The following is a 17,374-nucleotide window of genomic DNA, read 5'->3' on the forward strand; positions in this document are numbered from 1 at the left end:
TAAGGTTGAGAAACCCTGCTGTAGTCAATCAAGGACAACTTCAATGCCCAGCGGCTAGATTACACAGCTCTCTCATCATCCCCAGGAAAAAAGGCACACTGGGTGGAGATGATGGAAGATGCAGCCCGGACACAAAGTCAAAGTAGTGGCAAGGTTCAGTTCCCTACTTTTGTTTATTTGCCAATGTTGACCAAAATCCTCTTCCCCAGCCACGCCAAAATTAAATTAGATGGTTGGAATCCCTAATTTAGATAACTCAGATGTCCATTTCAATTCACCCAAACAGATAATCACAGAGTTTGAGTTATGAGGGTAATGATGGCTGACCTCCAGAGAAGATCCTAGAGCTCTGAAGGTCATCCATGGCAGTTCTGGTCCCTGAAAGCATTTCTTACAACCAAACTGAGAACTGCTACAAGACGAAAGAGACTGCAGTTATGCGTTCACTAGTCCACACTGCCCTTGGAAATTCTGCATTGTGTTCACTTGTTGACAGCTAATTTCTGGGGGCGGATGTCATATGGATGGGCCACAACAGGCCAGCCATGTTGACCAACTGAGTGTCAACAAGGCCTGAGAGGAGGATCCAGAGGAAATGCGATGAAGCTTGGACTAGGTTTAACCACTCTCCTGTCTGATCTTACCTGAAAGCTGTGAGCTCCACCTTCTCATGGTCACTTGTGACCAACTCTGGTATGAGCGAGAGATGAGAGATTTGGGTGGCTGCCCAGCCAAACTGGAAGATGATAACAAATGGGATGAAATAAATGAGTGCAGCCCACTCAGGTGTGTTCTCCGTGCAGCCGATGCATGGGCTGAAGATAAAGGGGAAGGAGAGCAGAACGCAGATAGTCCCTGTGGAGAGAGATGGTCAAAGCACAAGCTTGAAAGATGCCACCTAGGATTCTTATCAGATGAGAGAAAGAACAAAGCCTTAATTCACCAAATCAGAACGTGAGGCCTGCTGGACTGGAACAACGTTATTATTGTTGTTGTCTTCAATGGGTTTTTGTGGTAAGAAAAATGATAAAACAGTGGTGGGAAGCAGGGGAAGATTACAGATGGCAGGTAACATCACCTGCACCCCACACATAACATTCCATTAATGAGGCATCCTAAAAGAAATATCAAGTGGTCTAAGGAGTCTCTGGCTCAGTTTTTTTTACAGTTCTTGGGGATTCTCAGTATGAAGTGTCGGAGTAGGACCAGAAAGACCCAGGTTCAAATCTACCCATGGAAATTTATTGGGTGATTTAGGGCCCATCATATCTCTCAGCTCAGCCTAACTCATAGGTTTTTTTATGAGAATAAAAGCTAAGGAGGAAATACTACATATGCCACCTTGAGTTCTTAGAGGAAAAGTACACTATAAATCAAACTCATAATAAATAAAATATGCTTTTCTATGACTTTTCTCTACCTGGGGGCATCCGTTTTATCTCTCAATGAATCTGACAGTTTCATTATTCTTACTATTATCACTTTCACCTCAATTTATGGCCTTGCTGACCACATCGTGACCCTGCCCAACTGGACTTAGCAAAGAAATGCAAATCCACTATAAGTTTATTATGATCGCAACAATTATCTGCTATTAGGTATTAAAGAGCAGGGGACCCAGGACAGATGCTTGTGGCACTCTGCTAGACACCTCTTTCCAGTTGGATGTGGAGCTAATCCCTCGGTTGGGGATATTTATTTACTTATTCATTTGAATTATTAGCCAACAGCATCCAGGAACATCCTTCCAGCAGAATCCAAGAACACCAATGTTTAACGCAGCCTTTTCCGTTCCCGTTTCAATGTATTACAAATACTGTATTACAAACTGTACTGTTACCTCCTATTTAATCTTAATAGACTTTGCCCTGTTTACAAAAATGCTGGTTGTTCGGAGCAGACAAGAGCGCAGCTTCAGATGATGTGCAAAGGACATTTTCCATAGCTCAGTAAAGCAGCAGGGAGGAGCTATGAACGGTGCGGCTTGCACAGTGCCAGCGTGCGTTCTGTGGCCCCTAATTTAGTGTGCTCCAAGGACAAAGACAGGCTTTAAGCATCTGCTTAAAGGTATCACAGGGCTACAGACAATTGTCAAAATTATGAGACTGCCTCCCATCCCCAACCCTGCCAAGCTGCTTGAAGCTCAGGTTTCCACAGAGCTAATAAATACGATGCAACCAATAAATTACAGTAGGTCTCTTTGGAACCGTAGTAAGCATTTCCTCCAGACTTCTGGAGAAGTGCGTTTTTCCCCTCCTTCCCTCAGCTAGAATCACCAAATACTTCTGAAACCACAATTTTTTTTGAGGGGGAAGCAACAAACTTAGCATTGTCTCTTGCATTCTGTTAAGCCAGTGAGCCTGCCCACACAGTTCTAATTTCCAGCTAATTAGAAAAAGGACCTAACTTCTTAGAGAAGCAAAACAAAACCCAAACCCGTTTTCACAGCCATCACCACATTCCTTTAAATGCATCTCCTTTGTGTTACAAGCTCTTTCCTACTAGCTATGTTAGATCACAGCCACCATTATCCCCAGCCAGCATGGCTAATACCTATAGAGATATAAGCCAACACATCTCAAGGCAATTATAATTTTTCCTTGCACACCCTCCCCTTGCTGGAACTTTTCAGGCTTGCCTCCATAATCAAAAAAAGAAAAAAGAACCTCTATTTCTACCGTTAAATTTTAAAATTATTTTAACACCCCCCCCCCTCCTACTGGAAACCTCTATTTCTACCATTAACGTTGTTGAGAAATGTAAGATTCTGCACTTAGGCAGGAAAAACCAGATGCACAGGAACAAGGTAGCTGGTACCTGGCCTAGCACTGGTACTTGTGGATCTGGGGGTCTTGGTAGACCATAGATTAAGGACGAGCCAGCAATGCGCTGCAGCTGCCAAAAAGACCAATGCAGCTTTGGGCTGTGTCAATAGAGGCATAGTGTCAAAATCGTGGCAGCGAAAGGACCGCTCTGTGCTGCCCTAGTCAGACCACACCCGGAATACTGTGTCCAGCTCTGGTCGCCACAATGCACAAAGGACGCTGAGGAACTGGAAACAGTGTAGAGAAGACAGTGAGGGGCCTGGAGGCTAAATCCTACGAAGAGCGGTCAAAGGAACTTGGTGTCTTTAGCTTAAAGGAGGAGGCTAAGGGGGGGCCTGAGAGCAGCCTTCCAGGACTTGAAGGGCTGTCCCAGGGAAGAGGGTGGGGATTTATTCCCTATAAGTCCTGAAGGCAGGGCAAGAACCAGGGGGTGGAAGCTCTGCAGAAGGAGATCCGAACCGGAACGAAGAAGGAATTTCTTGACTGTGAGAACTATTAAGCAATGGCTCCTGAAGTTGTGGGGGCGCCATCACTGGAGGTTTTCAAGGAAAGACTGGACAGCCATTTGTCCAGAATGGTATGGGGATTCCTGCACTGGGCAGGGGGTTGGACCTCCAAGGTCCCTTCCAACCCTATGATTCTAAGAATTATTGTTTGGCCTTATTTACCTAATGTTTTTATACAGAAGTGGGATGCAAGCTAATAAGCAAGGAATGTAGGAAACCAACTGAAACAGAGTCGCTGTGGTCTGCCCTGCCTACACCATGGATGTTTAAAACTTGGTTCAAAGTTACATATGGCTGGGAGGCTTTGCACTCGTCAGTTTCTCTCAGGCTGGCCTACCTCACAAGGTGGTTGTGGGGGAGGATAAAATGAAGCCTGATCCCATGTAGGCCTACAAATCCCTTTATTTCTCATAGCTAGTACAGATGCCAGTAATGGAAGGTATAATTCAGTTCACCTGCAGAGCACCAGATTGGGGACAGCTGCTTGTCAAGCCGTGTTAGCGATAATTAAAAAAAACACCACCAGAAACAGAAAGTTTTCAGCAGAGAAAGAGACTGATAAACAGATGCAAGGCTGAGTGGGAAAAATGAAACAAAGGTTCTTCCCAATCTCCATATTGTGACCCATGGAATCGCCCAATCATCCAATAGAAGATAACAACAAGACATTTTTGCAGGAAAATCAAGTAAAATATCTGCACTAAGCTGCAATAGCATTACAACCACCCTTGATGTACAGAAACAGCCTTGCAAGCTGCCCCCCCCCCCCGCCAGTGTAGAAGGAAAGAACAAAATGTGCTTTGCAATCCTTACATGACTTAAGCATTTGATTGAGACATCTGGACACTAACACAAAAGAGCTGAGTTTGCAATGTGACATCACAATGCACATATCTTTTTTTTTTTTTTGGCAACATCAACTGTATGCACTGGATGCCCAAGAAAGGGGTGGGGGGAGAAAACAGCCAAGACTGCTGACCCTCATGCCCTCTTTCCAGTGACATCAAGCCATCATAGCTGCCTTTGAGCTTATACAGAAAAAAAAAAAAAGAGCCCTTCCAGATATTCTGTTTAGGCAGTAATGAAACTGGCTCAAATTTCTCCTGTTTGTCCTGCAAAGGGAACCCTGATCAACATCGTAAGAGGAGACTGATTTCCTCAAACCCCACCCCCACCACCAATTCAATCCAGCAAGTTCAGATCTTGAAATGGGAATGAAGACGGAAGGGGCATCTCAAAAGGTAATCCAGGTTAGTGTTTCTCAACCTCGGCAACTTGAAGATGCCTGGACTTCAACTCCCAGAATTCCCGATCCAGTATACCAGGTGTTCAGACACCTTCAAGTTGCCGAGGTTGAGAAACACTGATCTAGAGAAGTGGTTTAAATATTTTTCAGCATGCGGAACCCATTTGTTAAAAAAAATATTTCCCAGAACCCTTGATCCACCAAATGGTGTCCTTGGCATTTTTCATGGGAGAACAAGCCCATCCTTTCTACTGTACTTTAGAAAGATGGCTATGGACATTGTTGGCTGCGTTTGAGCAACTTTTTGGGGGTGGGTGGGTTGCCCTTAGTCTTCATGGGACCCCATCAAGTTCTTGTGGAACCCAGCTGGAAAATGGCTGATCTAGAAGCCTCTTCCAAACTGTTTTGCCCTGCATTCCGTCAATGCAAGCAAGACTTCGGCCACAGCAACCCATGGCCTCAAGGTGGACTTTGGAAGATGCGGCTGCATTCACAACAAAACAAAGAGGGAAAAAAGGGCCTCGGAGGGACGGCCATTAGTTATTCAGGCCACCCAACCATGAACTTGCTTGTATCAGCAGCCAGACCCAGGAATCCATTCACAGTGGAAAGAGGCACCAACACACAAAGATCCTCCGGTCATCTGGAAGAACCAGGACAAAGATATGTCTAGAAAGAGCTCCATAAACAACCGTAATAGTTGAAGGAAGGCGGGCTGGTGTCACTGACTCACCCTCACAAGAACAGTGTGTGACTTCTACTATCACCAAGTGTGCTTTTTTTTTTTGCACCATAAATCTCAACATCTCAGCAATTCTACTGAACAAGAAAGCGGAACTGAATATTGAAGCATATATGGTCTGATGCTTGCATAAATTGCTCTGGAGACAGATGATTGAATTAGGGAAGCTGCATATAAACAAATAGCAATTGTGATAAAACTACAGAGGAAATAACATCAAGGGCTGGTGCATTTTGTATTCAGTTAATAAGGCTCCATTTCCCAATTGATCTGCCTGAGGAATGTTATCTAATCTTCTTGGAACATGCGAATTTAAGTTTTTTTTGAAGTCCTGCTCAAAATAGCTTCCCAGAAGATCTAATCAGGCTTTTGACATGTGCCCATGAATAATTCGAGACACCAGACTTCCTTCTCCAAAAGGGAGCCTTTAAATGTGTTGGTCATCAACTCCCTCCAGGCAAAAATGGGTATGATCAAAAACAAAGATGGCAAGAACCTAACAGAAGAAGAAGCGATCAAGAAAAGGTGGCAAGAATATACAGAAGACCTGTATAGGAAGGATAACAATATCGGGGATAGCTTTGATCGTGTGGTCAGTGAGCTAGAGCCAGACATCCTGAAGAGTGATGTTGAATGGGCCTTAAGAAGCATTGCTAAACAAGGCAGCAGGAGACGATGGCATCCCAGCTGAACTGTTCAAAATCTTGCAAGATGATGCGGTCAAGGTAATGCATGCTATATGCCAGCAAATTTGGAAAACACAAGAATGGCCATCAGATTGGAAAAAATCAACTTATATCCCCATACCAAAAAAGGGAAACACTAAAGGATGTTCAAACTATCGAACAGTGGCACTCATTTCACATGCCAGTAAGGTAATGCTCAAGATCCTGCAAGGTAGACTTCAGCAATTCATGGAGCGAGAATTGCCAGATGTGCAAGCTGGGTTTAGAAAAGGCAGAGGAACTAGGGACCAAATTGCCAATATCCGCTGGATAATGGAAAAAGCCAGGGAGTTTCAGAAAAACATCTATTTCTGTTTTATTGACTATTCTAAAGCCTTTGACTGTGTGGACCATAACAAATTGTGGCAAGTTCTTAGTGGTATGGGGATACCAAGTCATCTTGTATGCCTCCTGAAGAATCTGTATAACGACCAAGTAGCAACAGTAAGAACAGACCACAGAACAACGGACTGGTTTAAGATTGGGAAAGGAGTACGGCAGGGCTGTATACTCTCACCCTACCTATTCAACTTGTACGCAGAACACATCATGCAACATGCTGGGCTTGAGGAATCCAAGGCTGGAGTTAAAATTGCTGGAAGAAACATTAACAATCTCAGATGATACCACTTTGATGGCTGAAAGCGAAGAGGAACTGAGGAGCCTTATGATGAAGGTGAAAGAAGAAAGTGCAAACGCTGGTTTGCAGCTAAACCTCAAAAAAACCAAGATTATGGCAACCAGCTTGATTGATAACTGGCAAATAGAGGGAGAAAATGTAGAAGCAGTGAAAGACTTTGTATTTCTAGGTGCGAAGATTACTGCAGACGCTGACTGCAGTCAGGAAATCAGAAGACGCTTAATCCTTGGGAGAAGAGCAATGACCAATCTCGATAAAATAGTTAAGAGCAATCACACTGACAACAAAGGTCCGCATAGTTAAAGCAATGGTGTTCCCCATAGTAACATATGGCTGCAAGAGCTGGACCATAAGGAAGGCTGAGAGAAGGAAAATCGATGCTTTTGAACTGTGGTGTTGGAGGAAAATTCTGAGAGTGACTTGGACTGCCAGAAGATCAAACCAGTCCATCCTCCAGGAAATACAGCCAGACTGCTCACTTGAGGGAACGATATTCAAGGCCAAACTGAAATACTTTGGCCACATAATGAGAAGACAGGACACCCTGGAGAAGATGCTGATGCTAGGGAGAGTGGAGGGCAAAAGGAAGAGGGGCCGACCAAAGGCAAGGTGGATGGATGATATTCTAGAGGTGACGGACTTGTCCCTGGGGGAGCTGGGGGTGTTGACGACCGACAGGAAGCTCTGGCGTGGGCTGGTCCATGAAGTCACGAAGAGTCGGAAGCGACTTAAAGAATAAACAACAACATCAACTCCCAGAATTCTCAGTGGATGTGAATTTTGGAAATTGAAACCCAACCCATTGGGAAGGACCCAAGCAAGGAAAGCATGAATATTCTCATCCAAATCCCCGTCTTCTGAGGGGTATCACTGAAAGCATCTTACAACAACAAAAACGGATCAGTGGGAGGTATCCACAAAATGGGGTGATTCTCAATTTCCCAGAAGGCCACCCATTAGTACACTTTTAGGAAAAAGATAATAAGAACACACAGGGTTGGAAGGGACCTCCAAGGTCCTCTGGTCCAACTCCAGGATCCACTAGAGCATCTTTTTTTAAAAAAAAAATCATTCAATTGTGTCAGATTCTCAGAGACAGCCTGGACAAGTCCCTGCAGTTTTCTTGGCAGAGTTTTTCAGAAGTGGTTTGCCATTGCCTCCTTCCCAGGGCTGACAGAGAGTGACTGGCCCAAGGTCACCCAGCTGGCTTTGTGCCTAAGGCAGGACTAGAACTCGGTCTCCCAGTTTCTAGCCTGGTGCCTTAACCACTATACTATATATTTTATGATTCAAAAGTACGCAAAACCCAGAAAATGGACTAATTCAAGAGTCAAGGTAAGTATATTATGGGACTGCAGCCACACAAGGCCAGATTAAGGCCAACCGATGCCCTAACAGCAGCCCAACAACAGTGCCCCTCAATAGAAGTGAAACTCTTATGCCATGAGACAGAAACAAATCTGACAACACTTCCAAACTGAACTTTTAAACTTCAGTCACTCACCGTGCTAAAGAAGTTTTCTAACAATGCAGATTGAAGTTGAATACAGCAGATAAGGCCAATTACAAAAAATTCAACTCAAGTTGAGTGTGGCAGTGAAAGAGTTAAGGACGTGATAGCTACGGGAACTCTCTGTGGTTCCCACCCACCCACCCACCCACCCTGGGCACGTTTATTTTGCTTAATGGTTAATCCAGGGCTGCAGCCACATATCTGCAGGGTTGACTGGTAAGATGTGAATACTATACCCAGAGTTTATATGGCCAAATCCACATGCACAGAAGAGGGGAGCAGGCACAGAAGAGTCCCAAAGTTTGCAGACGTTCAAAATATTTAAGAAAAAGTCTCAACAGGCCCCTCAATAATCCAATAATATATGATAAAACATACTCAACAGGCACAGAAAATGCCAAGCACTGCTATTCAAAACTTGCAAGCCTACTGTAAGTCCGCCGCAGAAAAGGTTTCCATTTCTGCATTTGAGGGCTAAAGTGTATTCTTACATAGGTTTAGAGAAAACACACATTTCAACATAATTTACTCCCCAGTTTAAATGCAGGTAGGACTGAAGCATTGGCCATCCTTGAGCTGTCCATCACTTGTATTTCTGCGTGAACAGCCTCTCACCCGATCATTCCTAAAAGAGGCCAGCTCACAGCAGGAACTCCTGCAGAGAAGTGCCCATAAGCCTCCAAGGAGAAGAAACAGTGTTCTGATTTCTTGATGATTTGTCAATTACACCTTCATGTAATTGCACATCCAACAGAGGTTGCTTTTTCTGGCTACACCCTTTCCAAAGAATCCTGCAGAAGTATAGGAAGCAACCTTGTGGGAGCAAACATACGTGTGGTTCCCAAGACCCTTTTACAATCAGGTTGCATTCACTGTGACCAGCTTCAATGCAGCAAAGTTGGGAAACTACCTTTCTCTTTCTCAGACCGAAATTTGAAAACCCTTATAACTCATGATTTTAAAAATTTATACATTCTCATGGAGAAAACCTTCTAGGCAGCTTCCGTACACCCATCACTCAGCAATTAGAGTTGGCCCTGCAAGAGCTGGGTTCCGATTCTCCACTAGCCTCCAAGGTTACTGAACCAAAGTCTCTCTGATTAGCCTACCTCGCAACATTGTTGGACCGGACGCACCACCCTGAAATCTGTGTAAGGACAGTGGGAGGAAATAATGCAAAGGAGTAAAAGTCAGGCTCCTTTGGCAAAATTTGGCAAAATTCACTCTGGCAAAATTCTGTTTACGCTGCTTTGGCTGGGATTTGGGAATGAGCAGAGGACAAGTCATCCAAGCAAAAAGGAAGAAACTTCTGCCAAGTCTTTGCTTTGCTGACTCACTGGGAAAAAACTTCCAAGATAAATCGATCAAGCTTGTTTCGTGCAACAGACAGGAATTAGGAGCATTCTAGAATCTAGCACATGCCTGAAGGGAAACAGAAACAAGAAACAGGAAACAAGGGTCAAAAATGTCCCTCTCAGTCATGAGTTTACTGGGATCCAGGAACAGATACAGGTAGTCCTCACTTAACAACCATTCATTTAGTGATGGTTCAGACTTATGAAGGTTCTGGAAAAAACTGACTTACAACCAGTTCCGACCGTTGCAGCACCCCTGCGGTCGCATGATCATGATTTGGGCACTTGGCAACCAGTTTGCATTTATGACCATTGCAGCGTCCTGTGATCGCCATTTTCGACCTTCCCAGCAGGCTTCTGGCAACCAAAATCAATGGGAACTGTGTGATTTGCTTAATGACCACATGGTTCGCTTAATGCCCATCATGATTCACTTAACAACTGCTGCAAAAAGGTCATAAAATCAGGTCAGATTCATTTAATGACCGCTTCACTTAACAACTGAAATTCCAGTCTCCATTGTGGTTGTTAAGCGAGGACTACCTGTATTCTTCTACTGTATTGTCCAACCTCTTACCTCACATCTAAGAAAAGAAAAGCAATGGCCCTTCTTTATAAAGCTGCAAGGGACTCTCTTTTTTTTTTAATCGTATGGCATAGCAGTTCGGTGTTCATGCTGCTTTTTCTTGCTGGGAAATCCTTGTGAGGTCCAGCAGCCAGATGTGTAGACTATTTAGCTGTGACAAGTCACGTTGCCCAGGGTGCACCACAAGGAGGCTAGTCTATATTGCACAGAGTTGGGCTGAGAGAAAGTGACTAGCCCAAGGTCACCCAGTCGGCTTTCATGCCTAAGGCGGGACTAGAACTCACAGACTCCTGGTTCATAGCCCAGAACCTTAACCAATAGATCAAACTGGCTCTCGGGAATCCTCATATTAACTACACATTAAAATAGCAATACACACACATTCAGGCACATTCTATCCATGCAAAGAATTTTCTAACGCTGCTGGCAGAAGGCAAGGGTCACCATCTGCTTCACCCAGAATGAAACATGCAATGCATTTAGTCTTTGTGGGAAACATAATACCTTTTCTATTTAATTAAACAGGGCATCCCTCCAAGCCAAAAGCAATCTTCTTTGCACCATTACAAAGGCAAAATGAAGAAGAAACCAGTTAAGGCAAAATAATTAAGAACTGAGTGTTTTGCATGTAAAGATCTTGGCCCAACTGAGCATGCGATGAGTCTCTTCCCACCAACCCAGGAGGCTGTTTTAAAAAAGAATGCTTTAATCCCAGCATTTTGGTTCTGCCTGGAAAAAATTCCACATCAAGATTCTATGTGGTCACTAGGAGTCGACCCCAACTTGATGGCACTTAATCAGTAACAATCAGGGGTGGAGAAAAGGGGGTGTAAAGACCTTTAAAACAGGTCCATATTATCTGATTACAGCCTTAGAGTAGAATTGTTCTACTCTACTCTTATTTAGCTGATAGTTCCAGATTAACACCTGTATAAGCACTGAGTCTGATTCCAGAGCATTGTTTTAAATACCGTGCATCATGTTGGTTTAGTGTTAACATTTGTATTTACTGGGTTCTGAGCACATTTTATGGGGCTGACTTGTAGTTCCAACAGAAGCGAATTTGTAGTTCTTGTTCGATTTGAAGTTCTTGCGTTGATTTTTGCTTTGCTATAAACCACACCTTGGTCAATACGCATTGCTATTATCACTGGGGATTTCCAACTTTGGAAAAACAATGGCAGGGGGAACCTAAGGTAAAGGTAAAGGTTTCCCTTGACGTAAAGTCCAGTCGTGTCCGACTCTAGGGGGCGGTGCTCATCTCCGTTTCTAAGCCTTAGAGCCGGCGTTGTCATAGACACTTCCAGGTCATGTGGCCAGCATGGCGACACGGAACGCCGTTACCTGCCCGCCGAAGCGGTACCTATTGATCTACTCACATTTGCATGTTTTCAAACTGCTAGGTGAGCAGGAGCTGGGACGAGCAACGGGAACTCACCCCGCCACGCGGTTTCGAACCGCCGACCTTCCGATCGGCAAGCTCACTGCCTGTAGGCTCACATTGGACAGAAGCGAGCCTTTTTTAAGACAAAGCCCTATTCTTTAGTGGAAGCCACTGTCATAAAACTACGCCTGTCCCCCATCGTCTCTGCCCGCCCCATCAGTTCTAGCAGGGAGGCCGTGCTCCAGGCCCCTTCCATTAAACAATGTCATTGTGTTGGAACCAGGTGTTGTACCTTCTCTGTTGCAGCGCCTGCCCTGTGGAGCAGCATCCCTCCAAGACCTGGATGGTTCCCAGCCTGTTAGCCTTTTGCCAGGTACTCAAGACTTGGCTGTTCTCTCAAGCATTTGGGCTGGGAGGTTAATGCAAGTTCTGCCAACTGATGCTGATTTTATTATAAGCTTGGAACCTGCTGTTGGCAACCTCAGGCATTTCTTATTTGGATTGTTCTAACTGTTGGTTTTAACTCTGTAGGCCACCTAGAGTCACTGCTGTGAGATGGGCAGCCATATAAATCATTTAAATACATAAAGGGGAAGATGGGCATTAGTACCAGCTGTGCACGTGCTTGGCAGAAGATGGGACAGATGAGAAGTGACAGATAATCTGATAGCTTCCAGAAGGTTTGGACGGTGATCTCATAAACCCCAACCTAAATACTCAACCGTCCAGAAGGAAACTAAGCTGCTGTTTATCTCTATATTAGGAGAGAGCTCTGCTGTTAACCGATAAGCAAGAGATCATTCAGAGGAGCCTCCATGAAGGTAGAGATCAGCTGACACCCTGCAAAGCACATGAGCAAAACTGAACAGCAATTGCCTTCCTCTCCTGATGCTCTTCCCCAGCAAGTCGCAGCCAAAAGTAGACTGTGCCTGAACATGGAGGTTGCACTTAGCTGGCATCAATAACTCAGCCCCATGACTTTGCCTAGTATGTTTAAAAAGTCATTTTAGCCGAGTGACAACACAACATGGCAATGAAATGAACTGTGTGTCATGGGGAAAACCATGGTTTTGCTCTTTAACAGTAACCTATTAAAGGCTAATGGATGCACTATCCAAGTGGAGCCTCCATGTTAGGGAGCAGTACATTGTCCACAACAGACACAGGAAGCCAAGCAACGGGAGACGTCTTGACTTTCTTCATGACACCATTGCCCAGAGTTAGAGGTAAAGTCCAGTATTCTGAATTGCCCTTATTTCTTCCTATAACTCTGAGTTCCCACCTGTAATAATCAAGCAGAACATTGATATTCAGAATTAAAATTACAAGAAAAACAGGCTAAGGATGAACAGTGAGAATTGTTGGGAGCAAGCTTGGTTTACAAGCAGCATCTAACTGGTCCCTGGTCACAGTGTTGAAATACATGAATCCCCAGCATCATCAGCATGACTCATTTATTTGCGAAGATTCAAATTGCTATTAACTAGACTAAGCTAAAGTGAACAGCTGCACTCAACAGAAACACATCATCAAACAGCACTTGCTGGGCAGGGAGATAAAACTGGGACGGGCTGTTACTTTTATGCCCTACTTGTGGTTTCACACGAGGGCCTAACGATAGCCAATGCTGGAAATCAAATATTGGCCTGGTTTTCCGCTTTCTCTCTCCCTAAAGCTTACTCCAACCTAGCGCCACCCCTTCGTTCCGGTCCCCGCATCCCGCCTGCGTCTAGCTGGGGCAAAGCCTATCCCGTCTTATTTTTGAAGCCTGACTTACCAGCCAGGTGCCACGATTTCCTCCGCCCGTAGCGCCCACACCCGCCGGCCTGGTCCGCCTCGTAGCCCACCAGGGGCGTGCAGATGCCGTCGGCCACCTGCCCCGCCAGCAGGAGCGCCCCCGCGTGCCGGGTGCTGTAGCCCAGGACCGAATGGAAGTAGACCAGCAAGTAGGTGAACCACATCGAGGCGCACAAGTCGTTCAGGAAGTGGCCCACCGAGTAACTCAGCCGGGCGCGAAGAGGCAGCGGCTGGGGGTCGTCCATCGTGCCGGAGGCGAGGAGCGGGGCGCGGCTTACAGCGCCGGGGCCCGCCGGCGCCCAGTGGCCCCAGCTGTGCGTAAGAGTGCACCACGAGGGCGCATCAGCTGGCGCGCGCGAGGGAAGCGGGGAGGTGCGGCCGGGCCGGGCCCGGGCAGGGAAAAGAGAGGAGAGTCGCAGCCTCCGCGGGAAAGAGCCTGGCCATGCGACCGCAGAGCGGCTTTTCTCGGCTCTGGGGGAAGCCCCCGCGCTCGTGGCGGGCAACGTAACCAGCTAGTCGGCACCGCGGCGCCCCCAACCGGCTCACCCGCGGCGCTGGTAGCCGCGCCTCCTCCGGCGGCCTCGGGGACGGAGCCACCGGGAGCCAATGGAGAGGGCGGGCCGCGAAGAAAGCCGCGCCTTAGAGGAGGACTCGAGCCGACCCAGCGGCCGGCTTCGTGCGCTTCGCTCCGCCCTTGGGTTTCGTTGCTGGCCCGGTAAAAGGAAAATCGGTCCCCGGGCGACTTGCAGGGGGAATTCCAGGGGGCCTCGAGTTGCCAGCTGCCCAGGAGAACACGAAAGTTGGGCTGTGCTTGTGCCTTCCTCAGCAATATGATTTGCCCCGATTCCCAAGAATTTCAGCTTTTCGTTTGGTTGGACAGTCCAGATGTTTTTTTAAAGTTTTTTCCCCCCCTTTATTATTTTTATAAATAACTCAGGGCGGCGAACATACCTAACACTCCCTCCTATTTTCCCCACAACCACCACCCTGTGAGGTGAGTTGGGCTAAGAGAGATCGACTGGACCAAAGTCACCCAGCTGGCTTCGTACCTATCGCAGTCTCCTGGTTTCTAGCCAGGTGCCTTCACCACTAGGCCAGTGTTTCTCAACTTTGGCAACTTTAAGATGTGTGGACTTCAACTCCCAGAATTCCCCAGCAAGGCTGGCCAGGGAATTCTGGGAGTTGAAGTCCACACAACTTAAAGTTGCAGAGGTTGAGAAAGGCTACTCTACTCGTTCAAGGCAACTTGCCTTCTCTCCCCAGCTTTCATCTTCCAAGACAAGCAACCAACTATTGGGCTGGTCCAAACTGGAATGCTACTGAACAGCTGTTTTCGCCTTCCCTGTAAATCTTGCTTACTTCCCTTGGATTCCCACATATCAACTCAGTTATGTAAAGAGTTGGGTATTATGATCTCTACTGATCATATTGAATATTTGGGACTTTATACACCCCAAAATATTTTTCAATATGCAGAAAACTTTTAGAAAGGATTGAATTGGGTGCAGATAGATAGGTTAAAAATCCCTTAAGCTTATGGGGTAAAATTAATGTCAGTAAAAAGAATATTGTTCCTCACTTGATTTAGGTCCTTACAGGTATCCGTAGCCTAACTATTTCCTTCAGACTGACAGGTTACTTAGGAAATTTATTTGGGATAGTGGACCCCCAAGGTTTTCTTGAAATTATATTATCAAGGTGGTTTTAATTTATCTGATTTGCAAAATATCATTGGGCTTATATTTTATCAGCGATTATTACTGAATTATTGTTTTAAGGATTTCTCCTGATTTCAAATTGAATTTGGGCCTCCTAATTCACAACAATAGCAGTATTTTCCAGTTATTTGTTTGATATTTCTGGTAACTCCTAATGGATTTTTTGCTGAACCAGGACTGAAAAGATGATGATTTGTGGATTGTGCATAGATAAAAGTTAGGCTCTGGGAAGAAGAGTTTTTTTTTAATTTGTAATTTTAAAAGAGGGTGAAAAGTTATTGTATTAACTTATGCTTGGTGTGATGGTTGGAAGCCACTTTATTATTGTCTTTGTTTCTTTTCTACTTCTTTTTCTTTTTCTTTTCCCTGCACTTGCTGAACTTTACTTTTACTTTTCTTTTTCTTTCTAGTTTAGTTTGTATTAGTTTTTACTATGTTTTCTAAAAACTTCAATAAATTTATTTTTTTTTAAAAAAAGAATAGCTTTTAGGAAATGTGTAACTTAACCATTCTGGAAAAGGCAATATTCTCCACTAATCAAAGGATGCAGCAGTAAGTACTATTTTGGCAGAGGTATTATGATATTTTACAATAATATTTTGTATTTGATTATACTGTAGTACCACATTGTATTTATTAGTGAACCAGTGATTATAATGGGGTAGAATATATACATATTTAGTTTGTTTGGGTCTTTTTCCTTTTTTCTTTTTCTGCCATTATGTATTTTTTTAACTTTAAGGATTGTTCTGTTTAATTTTGTTTGTTAGCGTATCTTGCTGTTTTGTCTGTATTTTGTGTTTTTCTCCATTTTAATTAATTAATTAAAATAATATCAAGTAGCAGCAAAGAGAAAAAAAAGACAAGTTTAAATCTTAGCTAGCAGCAAGAACAAATCTGGCACATAAAGCACGCTTCTGCTAATTCTGCAGGAACAAATGCGACTTTTTACCAGTACTAGCATTTGATAAAAGAAACAGGGACACCACCACCACCACCACCACCATTTTGTGTTCCTTTCTGCTGTTCTAACTGGCCCTGCCTGGCTTCTCCAGTAAGATAATCCAACTTAGCCTCTCTGGATGAGTTGAGATTCAACTCCCATCGTCCACAGATGATGTGGCTATTGACACTCTGTTGGCAAGGGTTGATAACCTGTCCCATCTCCATGCAGACTGCTCCCTTCTGATCTGACTCCAAGTGTTGGGTAAGTGTTTGATCACTCAGGAACTAGGCAGACCAACCAGCATTCTGAACATTCTCAGAGGCCCTTCCTTTGCTGTAAATTGCAACAAGAACACCCATCAAAAACTGGAACCCAACTCATAAAGATAGCCTTAACAAAGGCAGGCTCCCTGCATCTTACCAAAGCTGGCTCTGTCCCACTTTCTGTTCCCCTGCCCCTTCAGGAATCTAGCACAGGATCACACAGATCTAATTTCCAGCAGTGTGTATATGCATGAAGCCTCTGAAGCCAGTGCTGTGTTTCAAGCAGGCTCATGATGCTTCGGCGTCAGTGAGCTGTTTCAAGGACGCTTCTACTAACGCTTTTAATTTGGCTTGGAACCATAACCTTTCTGCACGTTTGTTAGGGAAGAGGGGAATTTACAAGCCATTGCATCTTGTCCTGAGGTGCCTTTTCTAGTGCTTCCCCATCAGCATAGATATGGTAATGTGGAAGGTGCAGATAGTCCTCACTTAACAACCACAATAGGGACCAGAAAACTAGTTGTTAAGTGGTGCGGTCGTGAAGTGAGCTACCACGTGACAGGACTGGCCAATTTTATGGCCATTTTTACGACAATCATTAAGTGAATCACAGATCGTTAAGTGAATCACTGTGGTTGTTAAGTGAATCCAGCTTCTCCAATGGATGTTTTTTGGAAACTGGCCAAAAAAGGTTGCAAATCACAATCACTGCAGGATGGTGCAACTGGTTGTAAATGTGAGCCGGCTGCCAAGTGCCCAAATTGCAGTCATGTGACTGTGGGGGTAGTCTGACGTTTTGTGGCAGTCATGAATGTGAGTACAGGTTGTAAACCACCTTTCTGAGGCTGTTGTTACTTCAGACCATCGTTAAATGAATGGTCGTTAAGTGAGGACTACCTGTAGTCCTTTTAAAAAACATTTCAAGTTTCTAGTCCTTAGGAACTTACTGAAAATAAGTCGTGTCCAATTCAGTAGTAACATGTGCACCTGCTTGCAGCTTCCAGTGATAAAAATCTTGATGGCAGCGAAGAGAGCAGAAAACTGTAACTCTTGGCTGCCCTCTTGTAGTTGTCTGGATTTCTGCAGCCTGTATCAGATAACCTTCATGAGTTAAAACTAACACAGTAA

The 17,374-nt window shown here is 44.8% G+C and overlaps 1 protein-coding gene across 3 annotated transcripts in view; it reads right to left on the reverse strand.

The window, feature by feature from the left end:
* Positions 1 to 17,358, reverse strand: part of MFSD12 (major facilitator superfamily domain containing 12) — a 28,533-nt gene extending 11,175 nt beyond the window's left edge. The window contains exons 1-2 of one of the 3 annotated variants that reach the window (XR_010066960.1): positions 13,300 to 13,826; positions 645 to 855 (exon numbers count right to left, since the gene is read on the reverse strand). Coding sequence is in view for 2 of the 3 variants with exons in the window: in XM_063290735.1 (XP_063146805.1) it covers positions 645 to 855; positions 13,300 to 13,564 (476 nt within the window). In the remaining variant the exon portion in view is untranslated. Of the gene's footprint in view, positions 1 to 644; positions 856 to 13,299; positions 13,827 to 17,193 lie in introns of those variants that run through there. The other 2 variants (XM_063290735.1, XM_063290736.1) reach the window with 2 other exon arrangements.
* Positions 17,359 to 17,374: the final 16 nt, after the last annotated feature.

Source organism: Candoia aspera, chromosome 1 (genome assembly GCF_035149785.1).
Source record: "Candoia aspera isolate rCanAsp1 chromosome 1, rCanAsp1.hap2, whole genome shotgun sequence".
NCBI classification, from domain to species: Eukaryota; Metazoa; Chordata; class Lepidosauria; order Squamata; family Boidae; genus Candoia; species Candoia aspera.